General features: G+C 38.3%; 2 protein-coding genes across 2 annotated transcripts in view; both read right to left on the bottom strand.

Annotated features, from left to right (window-relative positions):
- Positions 1-1,734: 1,734 nt before the first annotated feature.
- Positions 1,735-6,418, bottom strand: tmem9b (TMEM9 domain family, member B). Its single transcript, XM_007554087.2, has 5 exons — positions 6,155-6,418; positions 5,607-5,698; positions 5,413-5,521; positions 4,757-4,894; positions 1,735-2,830 (listed from the first exon to the last, which is right to left on the bottom strand). Exons 1-5 carry the CDS (start codon positions 6,224-6,226, stop codon positions 2,675-2,677), a joined length of 567 nt encoding a protein of 188 aa, XP_007554149.1. The 5' UTR covers positions 6,227-6,418; the 3' UTR covers positions 1,735-2,674.
- A 677-nt stretch (positions 6,419-7,095) lies between these two features.
- scube2 (signal peptide, CUB domain, EGF-like 2) overlaps positions 7,096-26,827 on the bottom strand; it is a 21,276-nt gene continuing 1,544 nt past the window's right edge. The window contains exons 2-23 of the mRNA XM_016672442.1: positions 26,612-26,728; positions 26,331-26,456; positions 25,929-26,063; positions 25,076-25,201; positions 24,868-24,984; positions 23,014-23,103; positions 22,335-22,451; positions 22,093-22,215; positions 21,756-21,872; positions 21,547-21,669; positions 21,122-21,238; positions 19,137-19,226; positions 18,867-18,989; positions 18,194-18,361; positions 17,678-17,881; positions 13,031-13,201; positions 11,267-11,434; positions 10,688-10,849; positions 9,502-9,699; positions 9,054-9,206; positions 8,335-8,414; positions 7,096-8,183 (exon numbers count right to left, since the gene is read on the bottom strand). Coding sequence (XP_016527928.1) covers positions 8,037-8,183; positions 8,335-8,414; positions 9,054-9,206; positions 9,502-9,699; positions 10,688-10,849; positions 11,267-11,434; positions 13,031-13,201; positions 17,678-17,881; positions 18,194-18,361; positions 18,867-18,989; positions 19,137-19,226; positions 21,122-21,238; positions 21,547-21,669; positions 21,756-21,872; positions 22,093-22,215; positions 22,335-22,451; positions 23,014-23,103; positions 24,868-24,984; positions 25,076-25,201; positions 25,929-26,063; positions 26,331-26,456; positions 26,612-26,728 — 2,972 coding nt within the window. The 3' untranslated portion in view covers positions 7,096-8,036. The remainder of the gene's footprint in view (positions 8,184-8,334; positions 8,415-9,053; positions 9,207-9,501; positions 9,700-10,687; positions 10,850-11,266; positions 11,435-13,030; positions 13,202-17,677; positions 17,882-18,193; positions 18,362-18,866; positions 18,990-19,136; positions 19,227-21,121; positions 21,239-21,546; positions 21,670-21,755; positions 21,873-22,092; positions 22,216-22,334; positions 22,452-23,013; positions 23,104-24,867; positions 24,985-25,075; positions 25,202-25,928; positions 26,064-26,330; positions 26,457-26,611; positions 26,729-26,827) is intronic.

Below are 26,827 nucleotides of genomic sequence, written 5' to 3' on the forward strand. Positions count from 1 at the left end.
CTCATACTATGTTCAGAGCACAAAAGACACTGAGTTTTCTTTAAACCACAAAAGTGGCCAACACCTTTGGTCAGCAAAAATAGTTGTGTGTTTTGTAAATGTGGCAGCTTATTTTAATTTTATTTTTTCTAATTACTACAAAAGAGGCCCAGGTGTGCTTAATTGAGTTTTCTTTTTATGTGTGTATATTAATTACTTCTAACAAGTGTGTACCCATCATTACTTTTCATTCTGATGGCTTCCCTTGTTGGAAAATTGCACCTGAAGGGCAGCGAAGAATTTGTTTTTATTCAAGAATAACTCAAGTGGTATCATAATCCTGCGAGAAGTACAAGAATGGACAGCAGAAGAGTTGTGTAACGGCACTTCCTCTGATGAGTCCTTTCAGGTCTGAGGGACATCTGGAAAATCCTTTGTCTTGGAGAAACATAGAGAGCTACCTTTGTTGTGCCAGTTTTAAAGCATTCTGATAAAATCCACGAGTGTTGTTCTATCCCAAAACCCTGCCTTTAATAAAGATTGGGATCAATCTGTCCTTGAAGAACAATAATCCAGGCACAGCTAGATAATCTGTGTTCTTTCCGGCATGTGGAGCACATTGTCAAAACAAAACTGATTGTAAAGTGGGTCAAAGATCATAACGTCGAAATCTTGGACCCATGGCAAGAAAATTCCCAGATTTAAAAAACTTAACCTGTGTTCAGTTCTCAGAAAGAAAAATCTAAGTGCTAGACAAGAACGTATCACCATAAAACAGGATGTGATAAGACGTCAGGATCTAAAATAGCAAAATAAAGCTTTAAGAAAATTCCCAAACTGAATAGATTATGAAAAGAAATTTTAAAAAATCTTGACACCAAATTTTTGTGCAACATTTGTGTTGCCTATAAAACAACATTCAGTATGGTTTAGTTAAATAATTCGTTCGGAACCCTTAATATGCTGCCTAATCTCTTTCTTGATAAATTATGAGTAATTGCTGTTTAAGCCCAAACTCCAGCTTTGGTCAAGATCTGAACAGAACACAGTCTTCACCTTTATGTTAGAGCTGGAAAGCTATTATAAATGCTGTGGAACATGATTAAACTTTCCAACACATATCTAAATTGTTTATTTGTAAGTATTTTTTTATAGTGGTTAAAAAATAAAAAAAAAATCTCCCTTAAAATTTTAAACGATGTAATTGGTTAGATAAGGAGTCAATCACTGGATGTTCTTTATATTATACCCAAATGAAATTTTCCTTTTTAAAATTATAGAATTGAGGGTTTAAAGTTTAATTTAAAATTTTAACATGAGTAGATGAGTTCTTCGTCAGATAAATTCTCTTTAAATACATATTTAATTTATTTAATTGGCATAAGCAGCACATAGTAGCTAATATTTAGAGACAGATCTACTTTTCATCTATATTCCTGAACAAATGTTTAAATAGAAAGCAGAACATAAGCTTATTAAGCCACAGAAAGAAAACTATTGTGAAGCAAAATCTTGCTTCGAAATAATCCGTCGTTTTCATTTTGCATAATCAAATGTTGACAGAGATGAAAGACTGCAGAAATCTGAGGCATGGAAATAATGTTTTTTATCAGCTTAAAGGTGTTAGAAATTATTGTTGTTCTAGGATAAGCGTTTTTCAGCTCTGTATCCACGGTAGCCATACTAAAACCTATCTGTAGATTAAACAACATCACAGAAAAGTAGATAAAATCAAAAAAGAAAAAACAAGCCAGATATTTAACATATATTTATTTTAAAGTCAAAGGTTACACATAAACAATAGTTAAGAACACTTCCATGGGTCGCCCTCCGTCCGGTGGTTGTATATCCAGTTTTCGGACCGTCTCCGCCACCCAAACTTTATACAAAATGAACTTCATAGATCTGAGTGCAACTCTACCCTGCCACATCCACACAGCCTCTGACAACAAGGATTTCATTAGGGATCAGAAGCTAAACCAATCACAAAGTATATCAAAGACTATTCAGTAAATGCATTACACAAAGACGGCACGGACTTCATGAGGGCCAGAATCAGTAACACAGCTATGTTAACGATGTCACTATCGATTTCTGCAGAGTTCAATTACACCAAGTCCAAATATTAGATTTCATGAATGTAAGAAACATTTCACCATTTGTAAGACATTAAACTGGTAGGACAAACGGATAGAGAAATATTTATAAAAAAGAGCTATTACAAAACATGCTTTCCCAAAGAAGGCTGAAAACTCAGATACGCCACACTCGTCCAGTTCCTCTGCAATGAGATGAGTCGTTTTATGTCGTGTTCAAGTTCTATGGCGCAAATACTGACCACTGATTGATCCAGTTGTTGACATTAAGCTTGTAAACCTGAATGAGGAGTGTTGGAGTGTTTGAGACAGACAACTCCAACTTGAATTTGGGTCGCAGAGTAATTTATTTATTCTTGTTCGTTTGAGCATGTGCAAAATTAAAGCCATTGCAATTTTTCTGTAGACTAAACAACAGCTCCCTGGTGACCTCTGCTTCAAAGATCCACATTTCTGTACCATGTTCATGTCAAAACCAAAGCCATAAATAAGAGTACAGCCAAATTAATCTGGGGTCTCTTTCACAGTGTTTAATTTTTCTTTTTTTTCCTTCAGACCGTTTGTCCTGTTTCACCTCCACCAACAGCTCAGAAAGCCGTTTAACTGAGAACAACATGGCGGTCGAACACAGACTTCCTCTGTTCCTGGACTTGCCTCCGCCAGCGCTGCTGGGCGTGCTCCACTTTGTTTAGCATGTTTGGTCGGGAGTGTGAACGGGACAGGACATTGTGAGCATTGGCAAAAGGTTGCTGGTCCTGAAAATGTGAAAAAACAGGTCGGTTAGGAGTCAAACAAAAAGAAAACACAAGACTGTTCTTTAAAAAAAAAGAAGAAGAAAAAAAAAAGCTTGCAAGGCAAGAAAGAAAAATGCATGTTGGATAAGAGTCTGGCAGCATCTTAGAACCAAGAGTTGAGTAAACTTCACAAGTTTAATCTTTCCTATGTATTGAATTTCACAACAGTCCTACTTTAGTCCTGTTTGTTAGTAATTTGGTTGTTCTTTTTCGCTTCCTGCTTGTTCCAGTGAAGGAAAAGAGCGCTGTGTAATAAATGTTAGTTCAGAGGGAAAAAAAAAACTGTGATAACCCAAACATTTAGATAAACTTCATAAGAGTTTAGTTGTTAAAAAAAAGTTGCATCGAGCTCAGCACTTAGAACTGACACAAATTTGTGCCCAACTCACGTTTTATGAAAATGTTAACATTTTGTTAAAAGCCCTCTCATATGAAAAGTCTTGTGTGAACTTTGTCAAATCACAGCATGATCAAAAAGCAGCTGTAGCTCCACCTTTACCCTCAGGGAAAGGCAGCGACATATTTCCTCTGTTAATATCTAAACATTCAGCCAGACCAAAGTAGGCCAAACTGATTACTTTTATCGTCTGTTCAAGTACGTATTCTGGGCTTTTTCACGTGGAGTAATAGGAATGTCAGAAGCAAGATTACCGTTTGTTTTATGTTTGCATGTGCTCTAATTATACAATGCCGTAAAAGCCAACCTTGCTGGAGGCTGATTAAAACATGTGCCTTTCCTTATTTTTCCCATATTTATAATCCAGTTACACAAAAGTATATTGGAATGCCACAATGAAAAACAGAATCGATTTTAACTTAATTTCTGTGCCTCGAAGCATTAGTCATGTTCATACACTACCAGCTCGCTTGACTCTCTTTTGAAGTTCGATCTGATCCATTTGGAAGAGTGCTTTTGTGTTCTGTACAGTTAAAATGGAGAAACAATACCTCCAACATATATTAATGAGGCCCTGCAGCACTCAGTCCAGTCCTTGTGTTTCACAATCAGTGAACAAGTGATGATATCTAAAGTGAACAGTACACAAATGTCCTAACTACTATTTTCTGTCTCTAAGTGTTGTTTACAGTATTGTTCAAAGATTCAGTCCCTCCGAGAAGTTGCGATCGCAACTGTTAATGCAAATTCACTCATTATCAAATTTTGCTCAGGCTTGTTATTATTACCAGCCAACTTTTCCACAAATCTGATCAATCACTTTAACATCTCCTGTATTTGCTTCTTTTCTGACCAATCAGTGCGTTTGGCTGAATTTTTACCAATCCCCACAGTCCTCTTCTAATTTAACTTTCGATTTTGTTACATCTCTGTAAAGCTGAACCTGCTAGATGAAACCATGCATGACGCTAAACAGTAACATATTCCTTTTGTTTTGTTTTGGGTTTTTTTTGTAAAAAAAAACATTTTGAGATGTTCTGTAGAATTTACTTATAAATGTATACAGTGAATGCCAATTTGAATGACTGGTGTTTTTGTGAACAGAACATGGACAATACCTTCTTAAGAATTTCCTTACTGCACTGTATTTGCTTGTGATTGTGATTGCTAATGTATTATGAAGTTGCTGCTTTAAACATCTGCTGAGTTGGCTGTAGATTCGCTAAGTACCCAGTGTCATATTTCAGTGGGGGGGTTTTCTAAAGGATATTACCCAGAAGGAGTCTACAGTACCTTGAAATGAAGTAGTATTGCAACACACAGACTAGTGAAACTGTTAATTTTTACCCACGATGGAGGGCTACCATGTGATGTTTTGTGCAACAAGGACCTCTTTACGAACATATAAAAAGTCTGACAACACCGACAGAGTTCAGAGTCGGAGCAATGCAGCACAGGGAATCATCTGTTTCTTTAAAAGAAACACATACCCCGACAACATCGTCGTCACTTTGGATTAGCTGAGAGTGTCCAAACAGTCGCCTCTTCAACATGGGCTCCAGGAGAGTCAGGTAGACCATGTAGAGCAGCAGCAGGCCCAGAATGGAAAGATAAATTATGATGGTAACCTAAACATGGAGAGCAACCAGTGGATGAATGAATTCAATATGAAAACATGCAACAATTACTAGAAGGGAAAAATGTCAATAAATGTTGTGTACCCATTGAATGACAACAAAAAGAGATTAAATGTTAAGCATGGGGGAAAATAATGATGTTGCCACAAAGATTTAAGTAACTAAACTAAGCAAATATTGCTAATAACTACAACAAGTAAGAAAATTGCAAACGTCAGACAAGAAGAATAGCAGCAAAACCCCACAAACTATGATTAAAGGACACCAGCGCTACACTAACAAACAATATTTCTGTCAAAGAGTAACTCTAAACCTTGGGCTTTAACAGTATGTTTTGCTAGATATTTTTTTAAAACTTGTGAATCCTTTTTTTTACATCTGCTAGGTATTTATAAGGACATGAGGGAGCTGGTGGGTCAGTGGGTGAGAGGTGGGGACAGCTGAGTTCATCACAGAGCCAACACGCACACACATATAGGCAATCAAGTTTTTTTCCAAACTGAATGTACCTTAATAGTCCCTGAGCTTCTTTCTTCATATTTACACTCACAGCGCAAACAGTAGGCCTCAACATCTTTGCCATCCACTGGCATCGGTTCCACCACATGAAGACAGTTACTGATAAGAGAACAGCATTGACAGGCTGTTATTAAGATTAAAATAACTTATTATCAGTAAGATATAGTAGGGTTTCTAAACACACCAGTCTTTGAGGGAGACATTTTGCTTGTAGATCTGTCCTTCCACTTCTCTGTAGGGTGGGCAGATGCATTTACAGCGGATGTCTTCTGAATTCTGCATCGAAAGAAAAGTTTTGGTTTACTGTGATGAGTTGTCATAATTTCATTTTGCTGGTTTTAAGACACCAGAGGCGTCCCAAAACTTTATTTTGATTTGCCATTCTTACTATTCATTAAACTTTACAACACAAAGTAAAATAAAATACTCGAATGATTACATGCAGATATGAATTTCATAGTGCAGTGAAGTTAGATTTACAGAAGTTAAATTGTATCTTTGCATCAAAATGTCATTTCTATTAGGATGTCTGTCCTACTTTCTTCACGATCCTATTGAAGAAATCTACGTGGAAATGTAGAAAAGCCTTAATACATATTTACACTATTATAGTCGTATCTGTGTTTTAAAAACAGAGACAAGGAATGTTTCAGAAAGCATATTTCAGCTTCACTGAACCACCATCACCATTTTCTGTCAACAGCCAGCTAACCAGGCTATCAGTAGCCTTACCTTTGCTGACACCTGACTGAGTAAAACAAAACATGCCAAACAGAAAGCCTCGACGCCGAACAGGAACTTCATCTTTTCGGACCAGTCTCGGAAAGCCTCCTTTGAAAATATCAGTCAATTAACTGCTGTCAGAGTCCGCACAGCAACGACAAATACAACCTAGAAAGAGACGCCGTTAGCCATCGAGCTAAACCTAGATCCTGCGTCAGCTGACTCCACTTCCGCACTTAGTCACGTGACCAGACAGGTCAACAGCGATATGGGGCTGCGTCATCAAAATGGGATGGTATTTCTGTTCTCCAGAATTTGCTCTACTTTTATGGAAAGCCATTTCAGCCAAAATTACTTTAACCTCTTCTTTTGCAATTACAGCAACTATATGCACACGCATTTCTCTACAAAACACGTTTTGTGTTTAAACAAATGTATATTTATATGTAAAATGTACACTAAGAGCAAAGTACAACTAAAGTCAAATCCTCAATGGTTCAATTCACAATATTTTGTGAATCCTAAAGGAAAATTTAATAATTTAATTAATGAAGTGAATTATTAGGGAATGTTACATCAAACTAAAACAGACAATCTAACAAAGAATTAATTTCAATTTGATCTTTAGGCACTTAAGATGAAGCTCAATCAAATGCTGCCATTGCCACACACAGGAAATACATAAACAATGAGCAGAGAAAGCAGTAAAAGTCTAAAACATTTGAAAGATTATTATAAAGCCTGGAGAGCTATGAATTATTATTATGTAAAGGATTGCAAATAAAAAATACATCGCCGGTAGGTTTTAAATTACCTAGCAGCAATTTAAAACATTTTCACAGCAACTGTATTTATCCCAAGTTGCTTCTATGAATCTCACAATAAGTGTTTCAAAGTTTGTTAACAAATACATAAATGAATTAATAAATAAAAAGTTCATTCAGAACATGAACCATTAAATTTTCAGTCTTTATTTACAGCAAGTTAGATGTACAAAGCCATAAAAAAATATACATACGTATCATTCAGGACAGGTGAACCACTCAGCTATATATTACAGGATGTTTCATTTAGTTTTTTCTATCTGCATTATATTTATCTTTTACTCTGTTCAGCTGTTAGATCACAATACACTGTTTGGGTATTATCTGTGGAGGTCCTTATATCATGGATGCATAAATCACAGTAGTTATTCAGACACCCTGAAAAACATAACAAATGCCACCAGTTTTTGAAGCTACACACTATATGTTAGCATTTCACCAAACCGTTTTTACACCATATACAAAATATCAATCAGAATAATTGCTTTTGTGATGGGACTACCTCGTTAATAGTGCTAGTGGTCCCCAAATGTTATTTGTGCTCTATTTGTTCTGGATATTCTTTGTACTTTTTAACTGTGAAAGTAACCTATATCAAAACTAGTTACACACTTTATATACAATCTCACTGACATTCAATATTTATCTGTTCAGATATCACTCTTTATTCCTTTACGACCAGATCAGGAAAAGCCCCATAAAGTCAGTATGTCACATTAACAAGCAGAATTCCAGTGCAAAGATCTGCAATTTGGATCTCAGTCCAGGATGGCCTATAAGGAGCCATAAAGTCCTTACAGACACATTTCCAAACTCATGGAAGATATCCAGATTCTATTCAGGGATGCCATAGCAGATCAATAATCCATACATCTTCAGAACTGGGTCTTGAAACTTATGGCTAAAGTCCAGTTGCTTAAAATTAGTCCTCTCAATATGCGATCCGCTCTACTTTGGCCCCGAAACAATAAAAAGAATGACAGAATGGTCTCAAGGGGGCCACTGATACTGTCACCAGTGTCTGACTTGAGTTTGTTGTGAAAAATGCTGTTTGAACGAACGGCCTTTTAAGGGCGAAAGAATCTCATGACTTTGGACCTCACAAAGCGGATGAAGGATTTCGGAAACATTTCTTTTGATTCTTGTGTCGTATAGTTGAAGTAGTTCTGTGGATGAGCCAGCACGTCAAACAACGCTTTCATGAGCTTCTTGTCCTGACGCGAAAATACAAAAAGAGAAGATATTATAACAACTTAATCTGAGACGCAGTGTGTGTTTTATATGTGTTCATTAGAGACGGCTACATTCTTACTATTTAATCAAATAAATATAATTATAAATAGAATGAGTGGAAACCAAAGATACCTTGAGTATTTCCTGGTGATTCACTGATGCATATAATCTTCCATCTCTCACTATGTCTTCAATCAGTTCCTGGTAATCCTCTGAAACGAAAAACACATGTAGTAGTAATTAAAAACTTACTATAAAACACATTTTGATGTGATTTCTTTTTGCCTGCTCAACAATAAACTAAGCACAAAATAATTTATTAAAGGGGTTTGACTTTTGAATGACTGATCTGTGAAATATCATTGATCAAAAACATAAATAGGGTTTGCCTTAGTAAAAAAAAAAAAAAAAAAAAGCCAAGCAATTTCACAAAATGTTTTATTCTCTATTTTGTTGGTCCATATGATTTTTTTATTCTATCTTCAGCAAAAAGAACACAACATAGCTCTTTTTTTTCTTCAAAACTGGTTGATAAGTTTAATGAAAAGTGATATTTATTATGAAATAAAATGAATAAAAGTTCACACTTTTTGTTCTACTTGCTGATTTTTTTCTGTTTTTTTGTTTGTTTTCTTATTTACTTTTAAATAATCTTGCACTAAGAGACTTTAAACCACTTGTGCTTACAGGTACAGGTTTCTTTGAATCAAATTCAAAGGTCTGCAGACGGCACTTTGGACACCCCTGATTTAAAGTAACCTTACCATCACTGATCAATTTAAAGGACAAAGCGTGTGTAAATACATAATGGCAATAAAAGATTCTTGATTCTTCAAACTGTTTATTCTTACCATCATATGTGACATATAACACCTGGAAACCTTTAGCGCTATTTCCCTCGTTAGACCTGAACTGTATCCACAGTCTTTTAGAGCGGGAGGTGAACGCGATGGGGCGCTCGTATGTTTGACACGTCTCATAAGTCGTCACAGAGTTGGGCAGAGCTGTGAGTTAAAAGCAGGAACACACAGGAGAACCTCTTCAAGTAATGCACAACAGTGATATTTTAAAATCTCTTGGAATCCAAAAGAGTCCTCAAAGTTTATACTAGCCTTACTTCTCAACCAGCAAAACATTTGTTTACAGTTCTTGTCACTTTGATGTTAAATGAATAAACTTTACTTTACACATGCTGTCAACACACACTTAGCTTTGTTTAGATGACGGCTAAAGTTAATTTGAACAAATCTACAACTGCAATTTTTCACTTGTTGTTACACACCAACAAATAAAACTTACAGCTTTTTCTCATCACCAAGTAATCTCCACATTCATCCTCAATGGGCAGGTAGATTTCTGGCACAACAATGAGGACCCGGCGTTTAGGCGGTGGGTTGATGGTCCAAGTGCACTCAATGTTGGCGGGATAGTTCCCCGGGTAGTTTGGAGACTCGATGTAACCAGAAAACTCCCCCAGTTCTCCACCACATTGCCGGTCTGTTAAGCAATGCACACATATGTGTTTAAAATGAGTTTTTTTTTAACTTTCCTATTTCACAAGGTTTGTCTGCTGTCAGAGTCGGTGAATGTGTTCAAAATGGAATGTGCCACAGATTAGGGAGCTGTATTGGCCTGGGGGTGCGAGAACTTTGCAACACTTGCGCATAGCAAATGGAAAACTTTAAAAGTTCAAATATTTCTGCTGTTAGCTTCTCAGCTTCAGCACATAATGACTTAATAAATGGATCCACAGAAAATGAACTTGTTTTCCTGAGCTAGATTTTTATTGTTGTTTACAAAGAAGAGATCCAGCCAATCCTCCTAAATCTGTGATTCCTTCCAGATAAAAAAAGTCCCATTTTAACTCCTGGTTAAAAACTTAAAATGCATGTGGTTGTCATATATAAATTTACTTTAAAAAATAAATCATCCTTTAGATTTTTAAATGTTTAGCCCGTTTGTATTTAGATTAAAATGTTGCTGATTAAGCTTCACATTCTGCCATTAGTTTCAGAATCCAATGTTGCTGCTTTTCACTTCTTTTGGAGTTTTCTCTTCAATTGAACAATGATAACAGAGGGACAAAAACTAAAGAAATTATCAAAGTAAACAAATCTTACAAGAATCTAAAATTTCTTGAAGTAAGATTTGGAATGGAAAAAGTATATTTGCAAGTATATCTTCTCAGAAAAGCTTTATGTAGTTAATCGGGAAAAAAATAAAGAATGAAAAGTAAAATACCCCATGTTGAACCTAATCAATGAATTCTGCAAGGGACTGAGGCAGTTCTGAAGCACATTCTGTCAGATGGTTTATTCAACTCATCAACTGGTCACTAGTTAACTTCTAAACATGTTATCTGACATGCAAAGAGCATAAATTATCATTGAATGAATAAATGAATGAGGCCTCAGAAGAAATTCTGCTCAGGGCCTCCTTCAACCTTAATCCTGCTCTGACTGGTGAGGTGTATAAACAAACATACTTTTGCACTGCATGATGTTGGTGGAGCCATCAAAGTCAGTGGAGGTGTTTCCAGGACAGGTGACACAGTAGTTCTGTCCAAATTCGCCCTGGTAAGTGCCCGTCGGACAGCGGATGCAGCGGTGTGTGCTGGTGTTGTAGTAATGACCCGGAGAGCACTGGACTGCAGGAGCCAAGAGAAATGACATAAGGTTCAAAATTCATAAAACTATTCACAGTCAAATGGAGTATAATAAACTCGGATGCCAAAAAAGAGCACTTTAATATAAATAGAATAAAAGGCACATCATCCAACAACAAAAAATGACTTTTAGCTAGTGATGCCCCCCAGCAACTGAAGAGGGCAGCAGAGCTCCTACTGGGATGAAGAGAGCTGTGTAGACTGTGCATCTCCATGATTAAAGAGTTGTAGAAGGGAAAAAAAAGTTTCAAATCCTAAAAATTGCAGATGTTTTAAGTCTGACAGGTTGTCATAAACCTTTCTGCTCCAACTCATCCCTATAAGCCATGAATTTATGTTAGAACTAAACTAGACCAAACATGCGTTAATAGGGAAAAATAGCCCTGATAACTCCCACACCTTTGGTCTCACACTCCTGAAAGGAGACAGCCCCACTGTGTTTAGTCACCAGGTTCCCTCCACACAGGAAGCAGGTGGTCCGTCCCACTTCTGGCTGGTAGGTTCCCAGCGGACAGGGAAGGCACGGGACAAAGCCGTCAAGAGAGTACTGACCGGGTGGACACTGACCTGGATGCACACACAAAGGAATTTCTGGTTAGAGTAGACTGCTGAAACCATTGTGACGGTGCAATGTGGTTAGTTGTACGCAAGACTTCAAGCTCTTTAAATGTATATCAATATAATGTTTTGGATAAGATATGCTTGTATGGCACAACATGTCTCATCAGCACTTCTCTTTGCAAATCCTAGATGACAAATACAAAATGGGTGTCGGCAGGAATTCCCTGATTGCTCCCCTTGTTTAGTCTGTCCAAGGAGATGGGACCTGAGATTCAACCACAAAGACGCTGTTGATAAAAGCGATGATAGCTGCTTCGGCTTTTATTCAAGGCTCAAAGAACTTGAAATTCAAACACATCTTTATCACTCGAGTTCAAGCTTCTTTGGGTTTACACAAAGAAGAACATCTGCAGAGGACACAGATCTTTATCATGGCACCAATGCTTCCTGTGAGCGCCTCTGATTCATAAAACGCTTACTTTGCTCTCTTTGTGACTGTGTGGGTCTTTATCAGCTTTTTCTGTTATTTGTTTAAAGGTAAGAAAATAAATCACACTTCTTGGGAATGTAAACACAAACACAGTTGAACATCTCAGACTTGTCTAATAGTTTCCAATGATCTTAAGCAATTACTTTTTTTAAAATTCTGTTCAAATTCACGGTTTGATACTGTAGCTTATATCTGTAAAAAGGGCTGTATCGCTATTCAAATTTCTTGACCTCCAATAAATGTCATAACCTGTTAATAACGATTCTTGAAAATTTAGAAGGCTGTAATTCTTTTCAGATTTTGCTTCCAGGGAGCCAGAGCTCCTTGCCATCTTTTAAATTAGTCTCAATCAATAGTTCTCCAGATTTTCTTTTGTCTTTTTCTGACTGATTTCCAGATCATTTTCCTCAACATGACACCATGATGTGTAGTTTATAGAAAAACATGAGAAAGAGACAAATGGAGGCCAAACGCAGACATAACAGGTCTAGAATCTAATCCACAGCAATACAGCAAACAGCAATGTTACTCTTGCTGTTAAGCCACCATCTCAATTCATCTATTTCATTTTTATGCTTAAAATTAACTCACCATCTGTGATTTAAATGTCAATGCACTATGAGTGCCCCATAAGTGGCCAAATTATAGGACACATTAATCAGAACATATTAGATAATGCAATCAGTTTCACTTTTCGTTTTAAGCATTTCACATCCTGAGGTGAGTGAATCTTCATCAGCCTTGAAAGCATGTAGATGGTGCAACGTGATATTAAGCAGTGCTCTTACCATGTCACTTCATTGTTCCATACAGCAAAGTATTTTTTCCCCATCCTGCACTTATTTTGGCATCTTATCAGGAAGGACCTTGAGTCATATTGATGCTACGTTAGAATATTTTTGTATATATAAATATTTTGAGATTTGTGGAGATTTTTCAACATGTGCCTGCTGCTGAAACATTTTTTCAACTTATTTTCACTTAGAAATCAATATTTTAAAAAAATTATACACACATCAATTTTAGTACTAAAGATGTATTTTAAAATGATGACAGTAATGTTTATGCCTTCATCTGTTTTAAGCTGTGATTTGTTGAGAATTGCATCTCACCTCCACACTCTGACATGTTTCTAGCACCAATCACTTTGGGCACCTCTCTCCCTTCAGGTGTGGGACAGACTTCACAGGACATCTGTCCCTCCTCGTCCTGATACGTTCCAGCAGGGCAGGTCACACAGTGTCCCTGATCACCATCGTAGTACGTCCCAGCACTGCAGCTCACTGAAAGATCAGATCAAAAATACATCAGTGCTTTAAATGAGTTTTTACACAAAATAAAACTAAAACTACAACTAGAATAATTCTCAATAACAAAATGTGATCAAAACAAGTGTCCACCATCTGAAAACACTTAAGACACCAAAAACAGCCTGTTGTGTCTGAACTTGTAGTTGACGTAAATGCGCAAACTCTGACGTGAAAAAAAGGCAGAAAAACAATGTGATGTGCAGGCGTGAATCAACAAATATCGCACTTTGCCCCCTGGCTGCACATTGTCAAACTGTTCTTACCACAACATAAAGACAACAAATACAGCTGTAAAGCTGAATGACAAGACCGATAAAATAACCCAGAGCTCACCATCTCTGAGGTTAATGCAATGAAGCCCAGGTGCGCACTTGAAAAGGATAAACACAATCAAGAGTTTCAAGTGTAATGTTTAAATATTTACACATCAAAGGTGTTCCTCAAAGCTTTATATGACTTCTAGTTATGTAAAAAATAGCAATAAGATAATCTATTATCTTTCATCCGTACATCAGGTAATTCAAAATGCTAAAAACAAATCTGAAATTATTAGCACCTTAAATGCTGCAGTTGGATAATATGCGCACTATATGGATCAGCTGATAGAAAAACATTTTTATTACTCTCCAAAGCTGAATAAACTTGGTAATTTAAGCTTCAGGAAGTTACCTTTCACTGTGTCTCAACTACTAATAGGGACCTTTTCAAGACCTAGAACTAAAAAGAACGAGTAGTAGGTGTAAGCCAGTAGAACCTCATTGTGTGATAACATTTAATACAATTATGCTAGTTTCTAGTGCTACCACATAAAAATATATATTGTATATGTCTGCTAATTGTTTTTATCAAAAGAGGAAAACATCTACTGCTGCAAAAATTTGAAAAAAAAAATCTACAAAGCAACAGTTATACAACCAGGATATTATTTTTTTTAAATTATGTTAATTTTGTTAACTTTAACTTAGCCCTTTACAACTTGTCCACAACATGCCAACTCTAGAAATAAAACAACATTATTTCAACAAGAACCACTGTTTTTTTTTTCCTAATAACAGCCTATTCATTTATGATTGTAAATATTTCCAATCAGCGAAATTTGTCCTTCAGAGAAACAAGGGAAAACAGCAGCAGCCATTTTACAGTCAGCTGGCCAACATTGTAAAGCAACAAGTGGGGGAGGGGCAGTCCTGTCTCACTCTTTCTCTTGTACACCCAGACAAAACAAATGGTCACTCCAGCACTTTCTCTGGAATCTAATTAAGTAAGCTATAGGAACAGAATAACTGGATATTTTGTGGCTTTGAAATCAAAACTTTCTCAACCTAAGTTTATCAGGCTGACGCTTAATGATTATTTGTCATTATTTATCTAGCTTATTGTCAGAACTTATTAAACAGACATTGTTTGGCAACACACAACCTGCATCCATTATGAAATTGATTGTGATGTTCTTTTAACACTCAAAACAACGTAAACCTCTACGATTGTATATAAGCAATAAAACGTTGAACATCATTTTTTGATGTTTTCATAATCAAGCTCTTCTGTCTGAATATTGAGAACTACGAGGAAATAACTTAAATAAATCCCACAAAGTTTTAACTTGTGATAGATCAAAAACAGATCTGTAATATTTGCAACCTGCCTGCAAACAAGATAAAGTCTGTAATCATTTCTATTATAATCTGGACTACAGACTCATGTTTTAGTCTCCCAGTGAAATAAAAACATAGTTATTGCGTTTAAAGAAAACCTAAATATTTATATTCTATACTTTTTATATCCATTCATAAAATTAACATTATCCCTTGTGTTTAGATATGTACGGATTTATAAGGATTTAAATTACATGTATTTTTTACAGGTAATTTATGCTTAGTGTGAGAACAGATTAAGCTTACAAATAAAGCTTTTGATATGTGCAATTAGAAAAGCACATAATGCTGCTTCTTGTAAAACAGGTTCACCAAAAAGAAAGGGCTGCCTACCTTTAAAATTGGTTTATGTAAAATTCAAAATACACATCATAAGTAAACATAGATTATGTAGAAAGCGTCCAAATCTATTTGTTCAAATGCCTTTAAAAAGACCAGTTTAAATCAGGCATGAAACTAAGAGCACCAGTCTCTTCAGAACCACCTTCTTAATGCTTGACACAACAAAGGTTTTGCCAAGCATTAAGGAGAAACTTTTAATGCCAGCATAAACACCCTCACCTCTTTTAAAAGCCGACCTAGCGGAAAATCAAAGGGGGGGTTTTCCCTCTTACCTCACAAAAGTGCAAAGGCTTGATTACAGGGACAAAAATACTTTTTTTTTTTTGCTTCAGTTCCTCCCCCTCGGAGCAATGCCTTTAATTAATTTGGGAATTACTGTGTCTGTTTGATAGTTTAAAGAACTTGACTTAAAAAAAAAAAAAAAAAAAAAAAGAAAAGCAAAACAAAAAGAACGAGCTGATCTCAAATAACAATAAATCAACCAAATCCCTCAGTCTGCGGTGATAAACATGCCCTAGAGATGAAGCCTTTAAAGCTGCAGGAAGGCTCAGCAGCTTGAGTGGAGCTCCATTATACTCAACAAAGTGTTGGATTTTCCTCTAAAAGGGGGAAAATGTAATTCTATCAAGAGCAGTTCATTTTTGAGGGCCATTGTTTACTCTGAAAGACCATGAGGAGCCCATCACTGCATTGTCCTCTAACAGCTTTTATTTGACAGAGGGAAACAGTGAGGGAAGAGGAGAGAGTTGGGGTGAAAGACAGAGGGAGAGAAAATAAAAAACCTTGAAGCCTTTCAAATGCAAAGAACACCTCTATAGAGTCCTCGAATTGATGGCCCTCAAAGAGGTTTAAAAGACCTTTCACCTCTATTCAAGGCCCCGCTTCTTGCCCACTTGATGACATAGGAAAACACCGTGGTATCACAGCGGTGAGGAGCTGAACCCAATAAAAGGGGTCAGGTTTTCTGAATCCCCCCCATTCGACTCGGCCCAATCGCTGCTGGCGCCCATCGAGCGGAGGCCCAAACAGCTGATGCTAATTGATTCCCATGGTGTGGCTGAAGTCAGCTCTTTTTAGCAGTTTAGTGGCTGGGGGTCATGCAAAGTGGCCCCAGCTGGGAGGGAGGGGTTGTTGACGATGGGCCGCCCAAGACTCAAACTGCTAGCTTGGATCACTAGCACTTCCTAAACACCTCAGTCATCTCATCTAATGATCCTTTCATGTCTTTAAGAGAACAGAAAAAGATCTGTTGCAGTTCACTGAAAATCATGAATAATACAGACTTATACTTTAATATAATTCTGTGGTTAAATTCTTATACTTTCTTACTAAGCACACAATCCTCTATTATATAAGCTAAAGTGGGATCAACACAATTTTCTGTCCAAATTCACAGAAGCCTGTATTGTTTTTTTCTCTAAAGGAGCGAGCCCCAAATGTGTGTGTTTTTTTTTTTTTTTTTTTACTCAATGGAGCGGCCAAACTGAAAAGGAATGAACTGCACTCTACGCTAAGCCAGTGTGGGAGGTGGGGGAAAGAGGGAAAAATATAGCTCCTTTAAAAAGCTGGAGGTTAAGAAGAATGCCTCTCTGAACCCCTCCACCCCCCCTCTCCCAAATTACATGTCTACACCCCTTCCATGGCCAATGGACTGCTTAATGTCGATCTGAAAGTGTTGGCAGGGGGACATTAGACATCAAGATGTTTAATGTATGTTGAACAGGAGCAGTTTAGACTCAAATCAAGTGTCAACAAGGAATCTAAAAGTAGAAGAAGGTCGCAAAGTCTCAAATGCCTTTGGAGACTTTTTTTTATTTATTTATTTTTTTTAAAGATTTAGATAAGTCAAGATCTAGGATTGCATTGTTAGTGGTCCAAATCTTGCACAAAGCAAGATCTGTCTGAAAAAATATTTAGAAGACAGGCACTATTTTCCCCAGAAGATGTTTCAGCAGCAAACTAACTGACTGTGAGGCCAGAAAACAGGGGCGTAGAGTAACACCAGCCAGGAAAAACACAATCCAGCTCCCGACTCTCCTTCTGACAGCATGCGGTCGCGTTTAACCAACGTTTCCTCTGTCGTAGGTTGTATATAAAACCCAACCGAGAGGCGCAACAGCCACCAGGAGAGCCGTCCCGAGGAGAGATGCTGGAAGATCTCACAGGCTTTGGAGCCCCAACAACAGCCCCTCTGTTCTTTCACATAAACCTGCTCGCACCACTGTGCTCCAGCTCGCTCATTACAACATGTCTGCAAACCAAATATGGCACTCATCTGGCAAACACCTGCACCAAATCCAATCATTAAACCAACCTTCTAAATATATCTCCCCCCATATGAGCCACCTCTGTTACTGTCTACTGTGTGCATGCATAGTCGTTACTTTGAGTCAATACTGTATGTCTGGTGTTTTAAAATGTTTCTGTTCTCAATAAAAAATATCCAACTCACCACATTTTCTGCCCACCAAAACTTGTCCCGCCAGGCAGTGTCCCGGCAGTCCCACCAGTTGACCCTGACTCCTGGACAGGTCGTAGTCGGCCCCGGCAAAGTGAAGGTGGAACTGCTCCCGGTTGATGGACTTCCTCAGCGTCCTGATGGTCTTCCTCAGTCTCTTTTCTGAGCGTCGACGCACACAGTTCAGGTCGCAGCTCTCTGCTGAGAGAAGCACTTGATACCACATTTGTTTGCAGAAAAAAAAGAAATCATCCTGAAAACCTGCAACACTTGGATTTTCATGTCATGCTTCACTCACATAAACACCCATAGATGCCAAAACAACAATGAAGGAAGCCAAACAGAAAGCCCCTAACTTACAGCCCTTGCACCTAGAGCCAAGCCAAAACAGGAGATACTTTAAGAGCTTTGGGTCTATTTAGTGACAAGACAGCAGCGGAAGGGAGTCAGACACAGAATAAGAAGAAAAGGTTGCACGCAGGGAGGCAGGCAGGAAGCAGAGAGACCAACCTGTTACCTCCTCAAGGTTAACATCCAGCTCAAACTCAGCTGTGATGGCGAAGCCATCGTCCTCAACGGCCTTCCTGCTGTGGCGGCTGCGTGTTCGCTGGCCCAGTGAGGTGCAGTGAAGGCTTACGTAGCTGAACTGGACATTTTCGGTGAAAAGAAAGCTGCAATCTGTGAACATGGGCGACACGTTAAAATCGACTCTGCAGCAGATGGTTAAGTCTCTTACAATAACCTTGAGTAGGAACTGAGATGTCACTGAAATATGCGTCTGAAACAATTGAGCTTCCTTTTAGTAGACAAACGCTGTAAAAAGACTGAACCCCCTTCGGAGAGGCCAAATAATCCAACAATCAAGGAGGTATTTGATTGATGGCTGGGTCAAACACAACTAAAAGGCTTGCAATGGCTAATTACATCCTCCCCTGTCACTGCCAGACAAAGTGCTGCTCCGAGACATTCAAAAACACCGCAAACCACATCACTTTCACCACAAACGTCTTTCACATTTGCCCTCGGTTTCTGGTTTCTTTGAAGCAGCTTTCAGGTCTGCTTTATCTTCTTTAGATGTTGGCAGTTCTCAGTAAGCCCTAAATGTTTTAACCAGCAGCAAATAAAAGAGTCATGTCTATCTGTCATCTTGTGTTTGGAGAGGCTGCTGGGCCAATCTTTGTACCTGAGTGTGCTGAGTTGAAGCTCTCCCACAGTTTCTCCTGACTTCGTTTGAGGTTGCACTTGGCAGTGCCAGACTTGAAAGTGGCTGTGGTTTTAATTCGGTGCACTCCGGCCTTTTCTGGGCCTAATGGGCAGAGCAACAGGAAACCTTGTCATTCTGACGTATTTATACGACTCCAAAAAAGCAACAGACACAAGCGCAACATTAACCTGTCCTCAGGTTAATGCTTTGTGTGACCATGCAGAAAGATCTGCGAGGTTTTGTACTTGCCCAAGCAATGAGAGCCACTGTTGCTCTTTTGTATGCCAGCCAAGCAGGGCAGAGGCATTCCACAGGTCACCGTGTAGGAATCCTCTGTCCCTGAAAACACACAAGGGAGCATGACACACAGGCCGAGGCTGACAAAAGTCAGGGCCACAAAAGCCAAGCCAAAGAGCAAAGAGGAAGCATGTAGGAACACGACGAGTCCTCTCCGCAGACTAAAGCTGACAACTGTTCACACAGCTAGATCTAAAACAGTTCAACTTAAGCCCCTTTTCAGGCCTGAGATCCACAACACTGATGGCTTCATCAATCAGTTAAAGCTACGCCATTCAATCACTTTTATGTTGATGTTTCCTATGGATTCATCGGAGCTTTACTCGCGACAGTGATGGAGAGGGCAGCGGGACGGATGTGATTTTGGCTGCAGAATGTTTGCCAAAAGCCTGACAAAGGCAGAGTTTACATACAACAGCTTTTTATGTTGCCATAACAGTTCAGATTATCCGATCAAACGTTTAGCTTTTGTCAAATGTCCTGATGGTGTATGGCAGTGGATCAGAATATTTAGTTTTCTGCATATTTAAGCCTCCTGAACACCTGGTATAATAAAAGACTCAGAAAGATTACTTATATTTGAGAACTTGATTATACAGAAAACAAATCTAGAATTGTAAATGCTGTTTGAAAGTGGTTAAATTTTATATTTTACAAATAATTCTCATATCTTGTCTATAAACCCTCTGTAAATTATGAATGCTTCATCAGTGGTTTCCACCTTGAAACCTTGAAACTCCCCCAGGGATGCCAGTGTTTTCTTATCTCTTTATATGTGTTGAGTCATCAAAATTGACCTTAAGCAGGGATTTAGATGTTGTGAGTTGTTTTTTTCATAAGCTGTCAAAATGCACTCTTAATTTTTACAGACTAGCCACCCTTTCCAGACTGACTGAAGTCAGTGACTTTTTTCCTAATATGTTCAATGTCTTTAAATCAGACCATCATGTGTTGCTTTTTGAGATCTTTTAGCTCATGTTGTCAGAACGGTCCTAATAATGTAGTGCCAGTTTGGTGTGGACAGTTTTTTTTTCCTTAATAAATTAAATCCACATTTGAAAAGTGTTTTTTCTTTTTTACATTTACCCAGGTAATCTCTATCTAATGTTAAAATTAGAGTTTGTTTTTCAAACAAATACTACGAACGACAAATTAGTTTATGGACATCACATAAACAACAAGACAAGCACAAAATTCCTGGGACTTAGAAATAAAATGGCATTTCAAAATATAAGAAGATAAATTTCTATTGAAGCCATGTAAAATAGGACAACACAATGAGTCATATCTAAATTTAGTCCGGGTATTAGCATCTAATTTATTGAAAATATAACAATGTGACAAAATGTGCACTTGGTGAGTACATGTGTCAATTTTCAGCTTCATTAGGATCGAAGGACTTGCTGCTATTTTGTACTGGTGAGTCATTCAGACCCAAATAGCAGAGGGCAAACCCAAAGCATTACAATCCCCACTAGAACAGCTTCCAGAATCTCAAGAGAGAGCTTGTTTAATTGGGAGTTGCCATTTGTTCTACTTTTTATTTTAATTGGTGACTATAAGACATTTCAATACCTATAAATTGAACACACAATTCATACTTGGTAATTAATTAGAAATGGATTCGATTTTTTTTTTTTTTTTAAAAGCTAGAACAAACTTAATATATACTCAGTGGTTTAATTTATAAAATCATATATTTAAAACCTTAAAACTTATCACAGAACTTTAGGCTGTCTAAAATACATAACTTATCTAAATTGTGATCAAATGAATGGGATGGAGACGAATCTGTGTAGCAACCTAACAACGGTGCTTGTACTTTCATCTTTAAATCTCAACTGTTTTAACTGGACAAGAACAAAGAGAATATGGATCTGAAAGTGAAAGTAAATAATATAAACAGCAGATACGTAAAGACATCTGGCTCAACTCACCACTGCTGATATGAACTTGAGACTGGCAGTTCAGAAAGCAGCGATCCCCTCCGTGCTGCTTGCTACAGTTCAAGGTAGGCTTAGAGGGGGGGTTTGCAGGTGTTAAACCCTCAGCCTCTGGATAAAGACCACAACAAAACTCAAAGGTAAAAAAGCATGTGTTTGATCGCAACAAAGAAGAAGAGAGATGTAAAATTAAAAAAATTTAAAACTGCATACAAACCCATGCGAGCATGTTTGCAATTCTGATGTTTTTTACTCAGGCATGAGAAAAAAACAAAAGACAGAACCCAAAGAGAAAAAAAAAGAGAAACGTTTCAAAGTATCTCCTGTTTTTGTCCCCACATTGCCTTCCAAATCATTTCACGTACAATCATGGTGAAAAAGCAAACAATATATACATATGTAAACATGTAGAGACTTACTGATGCAGTCCTTTTTGTTCCAGTGTAGCTTATAGCCGGGACGACAAAAACACTCAAATCCACCCACAGTGTTCTCACATCCATGCTCACAGCCACCGTTGTTTACACTGCATTCATTCACATCTGGGATGAAAAAAAAAAGCAAACCCATTTTCAAAAATTACTCTGTGCGGCATTTTTGAATGCGTCACCAGAGAGGTTTATCTCACCTCCACAGTGGGCCAGTCCATACAAGGTGTAGCCTTTGTTGCACAGACACTGAAAACCACCAGGGGAGTTCACACATGTGTGATCACATGTGCGCTCAAAATAACACTCATCTATATCTGTAATCAAACACAGATGATATAATAGCAGGGCAGTCAGCCGTATCCGTCACCATGAGGCATTTTCCTCCGTTATCCATTGAAATTATGTGACAAATGAACAATGACGAATAAGTTGAAAACATTGATTTCAATGGGAGCTTCGTGGGAATGTGCAGTTTCATCTTATCAGCATCATTTTTCTTGCCCTATTTATTACCAATGTAACAACAATTATTACCCTGACAAGAGCGCTCATCTGACAGCAACTTAAATCCTTTCCTGCAGTTGCATTCAAAGCTGCCGACGGTGTTTTTGCAGAAGTGTTCGCAGCTGCCGTTGTGACTCTCGCACTCATCGATATCTGCGAGGAAGGAGTTTCTAATCAAATTTCCGGGGGAAAAGGGAATCTTTCACAGACATACCAAATCACTGTGCTGCTACGCTTTATGAAAGGTGTACTTATGGACCGGTCAGTCTGACCTTTGCACGATTTTCCATCCGGCTGAAGTGTGAAGCCGTCGGGACAGCTGCAGCGCACGCCAGTGGATGTGTCCTTACAGGTTGAGTCGCAGCCCCCATTGTTCAGCGCGCAGGTTTCTAAAAATTACAACCCAAATGTGTGACTGTCAGCTGCGGCCGACGGTGGTGCTTTGTTTCTCGTAGACAGAAAACACATCAATACATGCACAAAAGCTTGGTTTTCTGACATGTGTCACCTTAAAACATGTGGAAAGTTCAGATTTTGAATTTCTGTCTAAATAAATTGATCCTTAAAAAGTCATTAGTGCAGTGCAGATTTGTGCCTTTTAGCGAGACTACAGCTCGGATTACCAGTGCTTAATGTTTTTCAAGATAAAAGGCTAAAAAGGTGCAATGTTTTTGCACGCTTTCTAAAAGCCTGAATCACACAACCGATGAATATAAACTCAGTCAGAAAATATTCAAATGCCACCCTAGTCAAATAGAAGGAAAATGTGAAATTTACCACACTGTCACAAGTGCATATATTACAGGAGAGAGACTTGAGGTGGAACAGCGAGCATGCAGTCATTTCACAGTTTGCTTAAAGGACTGAGGAATGTATCGGTGTTCTAGACATTACTCGTCTTCCCGCCCATGCCAGTTCAAGCTGTCATCCTGTGAAGGGTGCAACTGTTACCCATTGACAATCGTCTCTTGACGCGTTTATCCGCCTCAGTGGAGGACGTGGCGTTGTGGTCCGAGGACTCGGAGGTGGCCTCATCTCGCTCTGTGACACACAGAAAACCAGTTAAAAATAGAGCAGGTATGGCTGAGAAACATTTCTTAGATTTATATTTTCACACAACCGTGCAACCCGGCCACTAACTTCAATTCTAGGAGTTTGTGTTACTTCGAGGGAACCAGAACCATTTTGGGATACTCTGCTTGTACTGGCTTGATGTATGTCAAATATTACAGCAGATAAGGATCTGCAGAAGAGACGATATTTACACGCCTGGACCTCGCACGCGCTGCTGCTGGAAGTAAAGAGATAACCCTTCATCTTGCAGATGATTCTTATCTGTCCGATCCATTGTGTAGAAGAATGAGTAAGAGCAAAGCCTACAATGTTTTCAAAACATTCATCAAGATAGACTGCAATGTATAAAGGGAAACAAAAACAGCCAATTTTGTTATATTCATAACAGAAACGATTTTTCTGATTGTGAAATTTGTTGGAATGCTATTGGTAAAAACAGGATAATTCAGTCGTTCAATAACTTACATTTGTTTATTAACTCTATTAGTTAAAAAAAAGACATATTCTCCTTTAAATTTATTCAATGGGGTAGTTTGTTTAGTTTAAAATATGCTGCATGTTTCCTCTGACCTTGGGGGGATTTTACTTATGCTTATAGGAGTAAAACTGCTGTGAAATAATCAGATGGAAGTTGCTCCTTTTTCTCTTTTCCTGCTTCCATTCCTTAAAATTACGCATTTCCAAAAAAAAAAAAACTTTGAATGGATTTAAACATGTTTTAAAGTATAACAACTATGTAGAAGTGATTTACTTTATTTTCTGTCCCCAAACACAAATGCATTAGTGACACATTTTCACAAAGTTTAGAATAATATTACTTATGTTTTAGAGCATAAGTGTTGTGAGAGAGTGAAATGTTACATCCTCCATGTTCTGCCTCTCTGATTACAGACATGAGTAAATGTGGAGGTTGGTGTTTGAACTCACGTAACCCCTGTTAGTAACAGATTTTCCCAACTTTGATGTATTTTGACTCATGTTTTAGAGTGTAAGCAATGCCACAGAATAAGAAGTAAGAAGCTTCATGTTCTCTTTTTACAGCCACAGATGGGAATAAATGTCTAACTTTTTGATTAATTTCTTTAACATCTCTTAGTTACATATTTTCTCAAAGTCTGGTCTGATTTTACTTAGTTTTAAAATGCAACTGCTATGAAAACGTCTTGGTCTGATTTCTTTTTTTTTTTTTTTGTCCCATTCTAGGGCTTTTTGTCAGGACCATATGATCTTCATAAATCATGATATTATTGGCAAATATTGTGAGAAGGATGTTAGTTGTGATAACTGCATGTTTCCTTCTTATCTATCATATCTGTCTTTCCAACTCTTTCCGTCAATTTAAGAATATTGGTCGCTATGGTCTGTGTCAGATATGGCCAATTAGTGAGCCCCATCCAACATGGTCAACATATGTGCAAGATGTAAAATTTCTAAAACATATATACCTACTTTCTATAATTAATAAATACATAATTGTAAATAGTAGATATCACAACTGCACGCAATGATATTGCGATGATATATTTTGCAGCCATACATGTTCTTCAGCTGACTGAATGCTGTCAGTCAAAATATATTAACTATATTCTTTACTTTTCAAGTGTACTAGTGAATCTAAGTTTTAAAAAGGAAAGTGACACAATATCAAATGTGTATAAATATTCATCATCTGGTTCCTTTAATTGAGCAGTTAACTTTTTACATCATTTCCTGTTTTACATGGCTGCTTACCCACACATGTCTTCTTGTCAGGCTGTAAGGTGTACCTGACGTGGCACCTGCAGATGGGACCGTCCTCTGTGTCCTCACAGGTGTGCTGGCAGCCTCCGTTGCCGTGGATACAGGTCACTGCAGAGCAAACGACGGTCGGACACAAGGCAAATCATCATGGTATTTGCAAGCATTACTTTGGGAGTAGCGCCACGGTGACTTCACTCACAAATACAGTCTCTCTGGTTCCTGGCCAGCTCAAAGCCTGGACGGCACTCGCAGGCCACACCTCCTCTGTGACTCTCCTTGCAGATGTGGGCGCAGCCATGCTCCTTGTTCATACAGTTGAGGCCCTCTGGGATAGAAAGTGGGAGAGAGGTACACAATGAAACTCTCCTGCAGTGACTGACCAGCTAAACACAAAGGCACACATACTGAGAGATTAGTCCAGCATCCTCAAAGACACCGATTGTTCTCATGCCTTGCACAATCCAAAAACATACAACACTGGGATATTTTTATCACCCTTGCGGAGAAAAAGGGAAATTTCTGCAAGTCTCTTTGCATGAAAAGAAAACACAGCAAGCTGTTCCTCTGCATACAACCCACTTGATGCTGCTTTGAGCCTGAAGCTGAGAGGAGGTGCGGCGCCATTTATATAGATGGGTCACAGCTGAGTGGTCAGGTCTGCAGGATTTACAAAGCCTGTCAAGACCCAATGGAGTGGAAAGTACTTGCATTTAAGTTGACTCCAGTCAAGATGACAAAACAAAGGCACTTCAGACTAATCTGTGACACAGACCACATAAGCCAAAGTGTTGCAGTTATTAACTTATTTTGTTCTCTGGGACACAGAGGATATTTTCCCACAGCTTGTTGCTGCTGCACATAAAAAAAAAAAAAAAAGCTATGAAGAGACAGCTTGAATCTGTCACTCCTCCTTACACCATCTATCTATCGCAGAAGCAGAAAAGTTTATTCTCCTGGTAAAACCTAAAAGGGTCCTTCAATACACTTTTAAATTCAAAACCTGAGCTGTAAATGAGCCAAGATGGGACACATTGTTCACGACGTAAACTCACCAATGGAGCGGTGGATGCACGTGTGCTGGTTATCGCTGAGGAAGAAGCCCTCTTTGCAGCGGCACTCGTAGCTGCCCACAGTGTTGACACAAGTGTGCTGGCACCCACCATTGTTGAACATGCATTCATCCACATCTATAGGACAAGGGCAAGGCTGCATTCAAAAACACTTTACAGTCTTCCTGGAGATTATTTGTCCTCATCACTCATTTCCCTCCCGCCCCCCCCGTCATATAAATCACATTTGGTGTTATAAACACTGCAGATGAGGCTAATACTTTTTAAATGACTGCACGAAACTTCAAACGCAACCCACACAAACATGGATTCCTCAAAGATCAGATTAGATGAGTCAGAGCTCCCTGTAAGAGAGTTCCCTCTGAAGCTTAGAGTGGATCCTACCCAGACAGTTGTGTCCATCGTTGGCCAAATTGAATCCATCATAGCAAGTGCAGCGATAGTTGCCTGGTATGTTGGTGCACTCATGCACACAACCGCCGTTGTACTCCAGGTCACATTCGTCAATATCTGAGGAGTGAACAACACATGAATATATGTTTATCTGCTGGTCAAAGGGAGTCGGATTTGAGCCAGTGAACAACGGTGAAGAGGCATGCAGAGATGTCAATAAAATGACAGCACAGGAGTCAATGAATACAGTTCTCAAAGTATTGAGAACTTACCTTCGCAGTGTTTTCCATCTCCTTTAAAGCCTCCTTTACATGTGCACTTATATGAGCCTTGAGTAGTCTGACAAATAGCATCTATGTGACAGCCATCACTTCCTTCTGCGCAGGGATCTGCTCAGATTGTTCAAAACACGTGGAAAAACATGCCAGTATGTCATTAATAACAGCCTAGAGGTTCTTTTATGTTTAAATTATTAATTTAAACATAAA

This window comes from Poecilia formosa, unplaced genomic scaffold, assembly GCF_000485575.1.
Source record: "Poecilia formosa unplaced genomic scaffold, Poecilia_formosa-5.1.2 Scaffold61, whole genome shotgun sequence".
NCBI lineage: Eukaryota > Metazoa > Chordata > Actinopteri > Cyprinodontiformes > Poeciliidae > Poecilia > Poecilia formosa.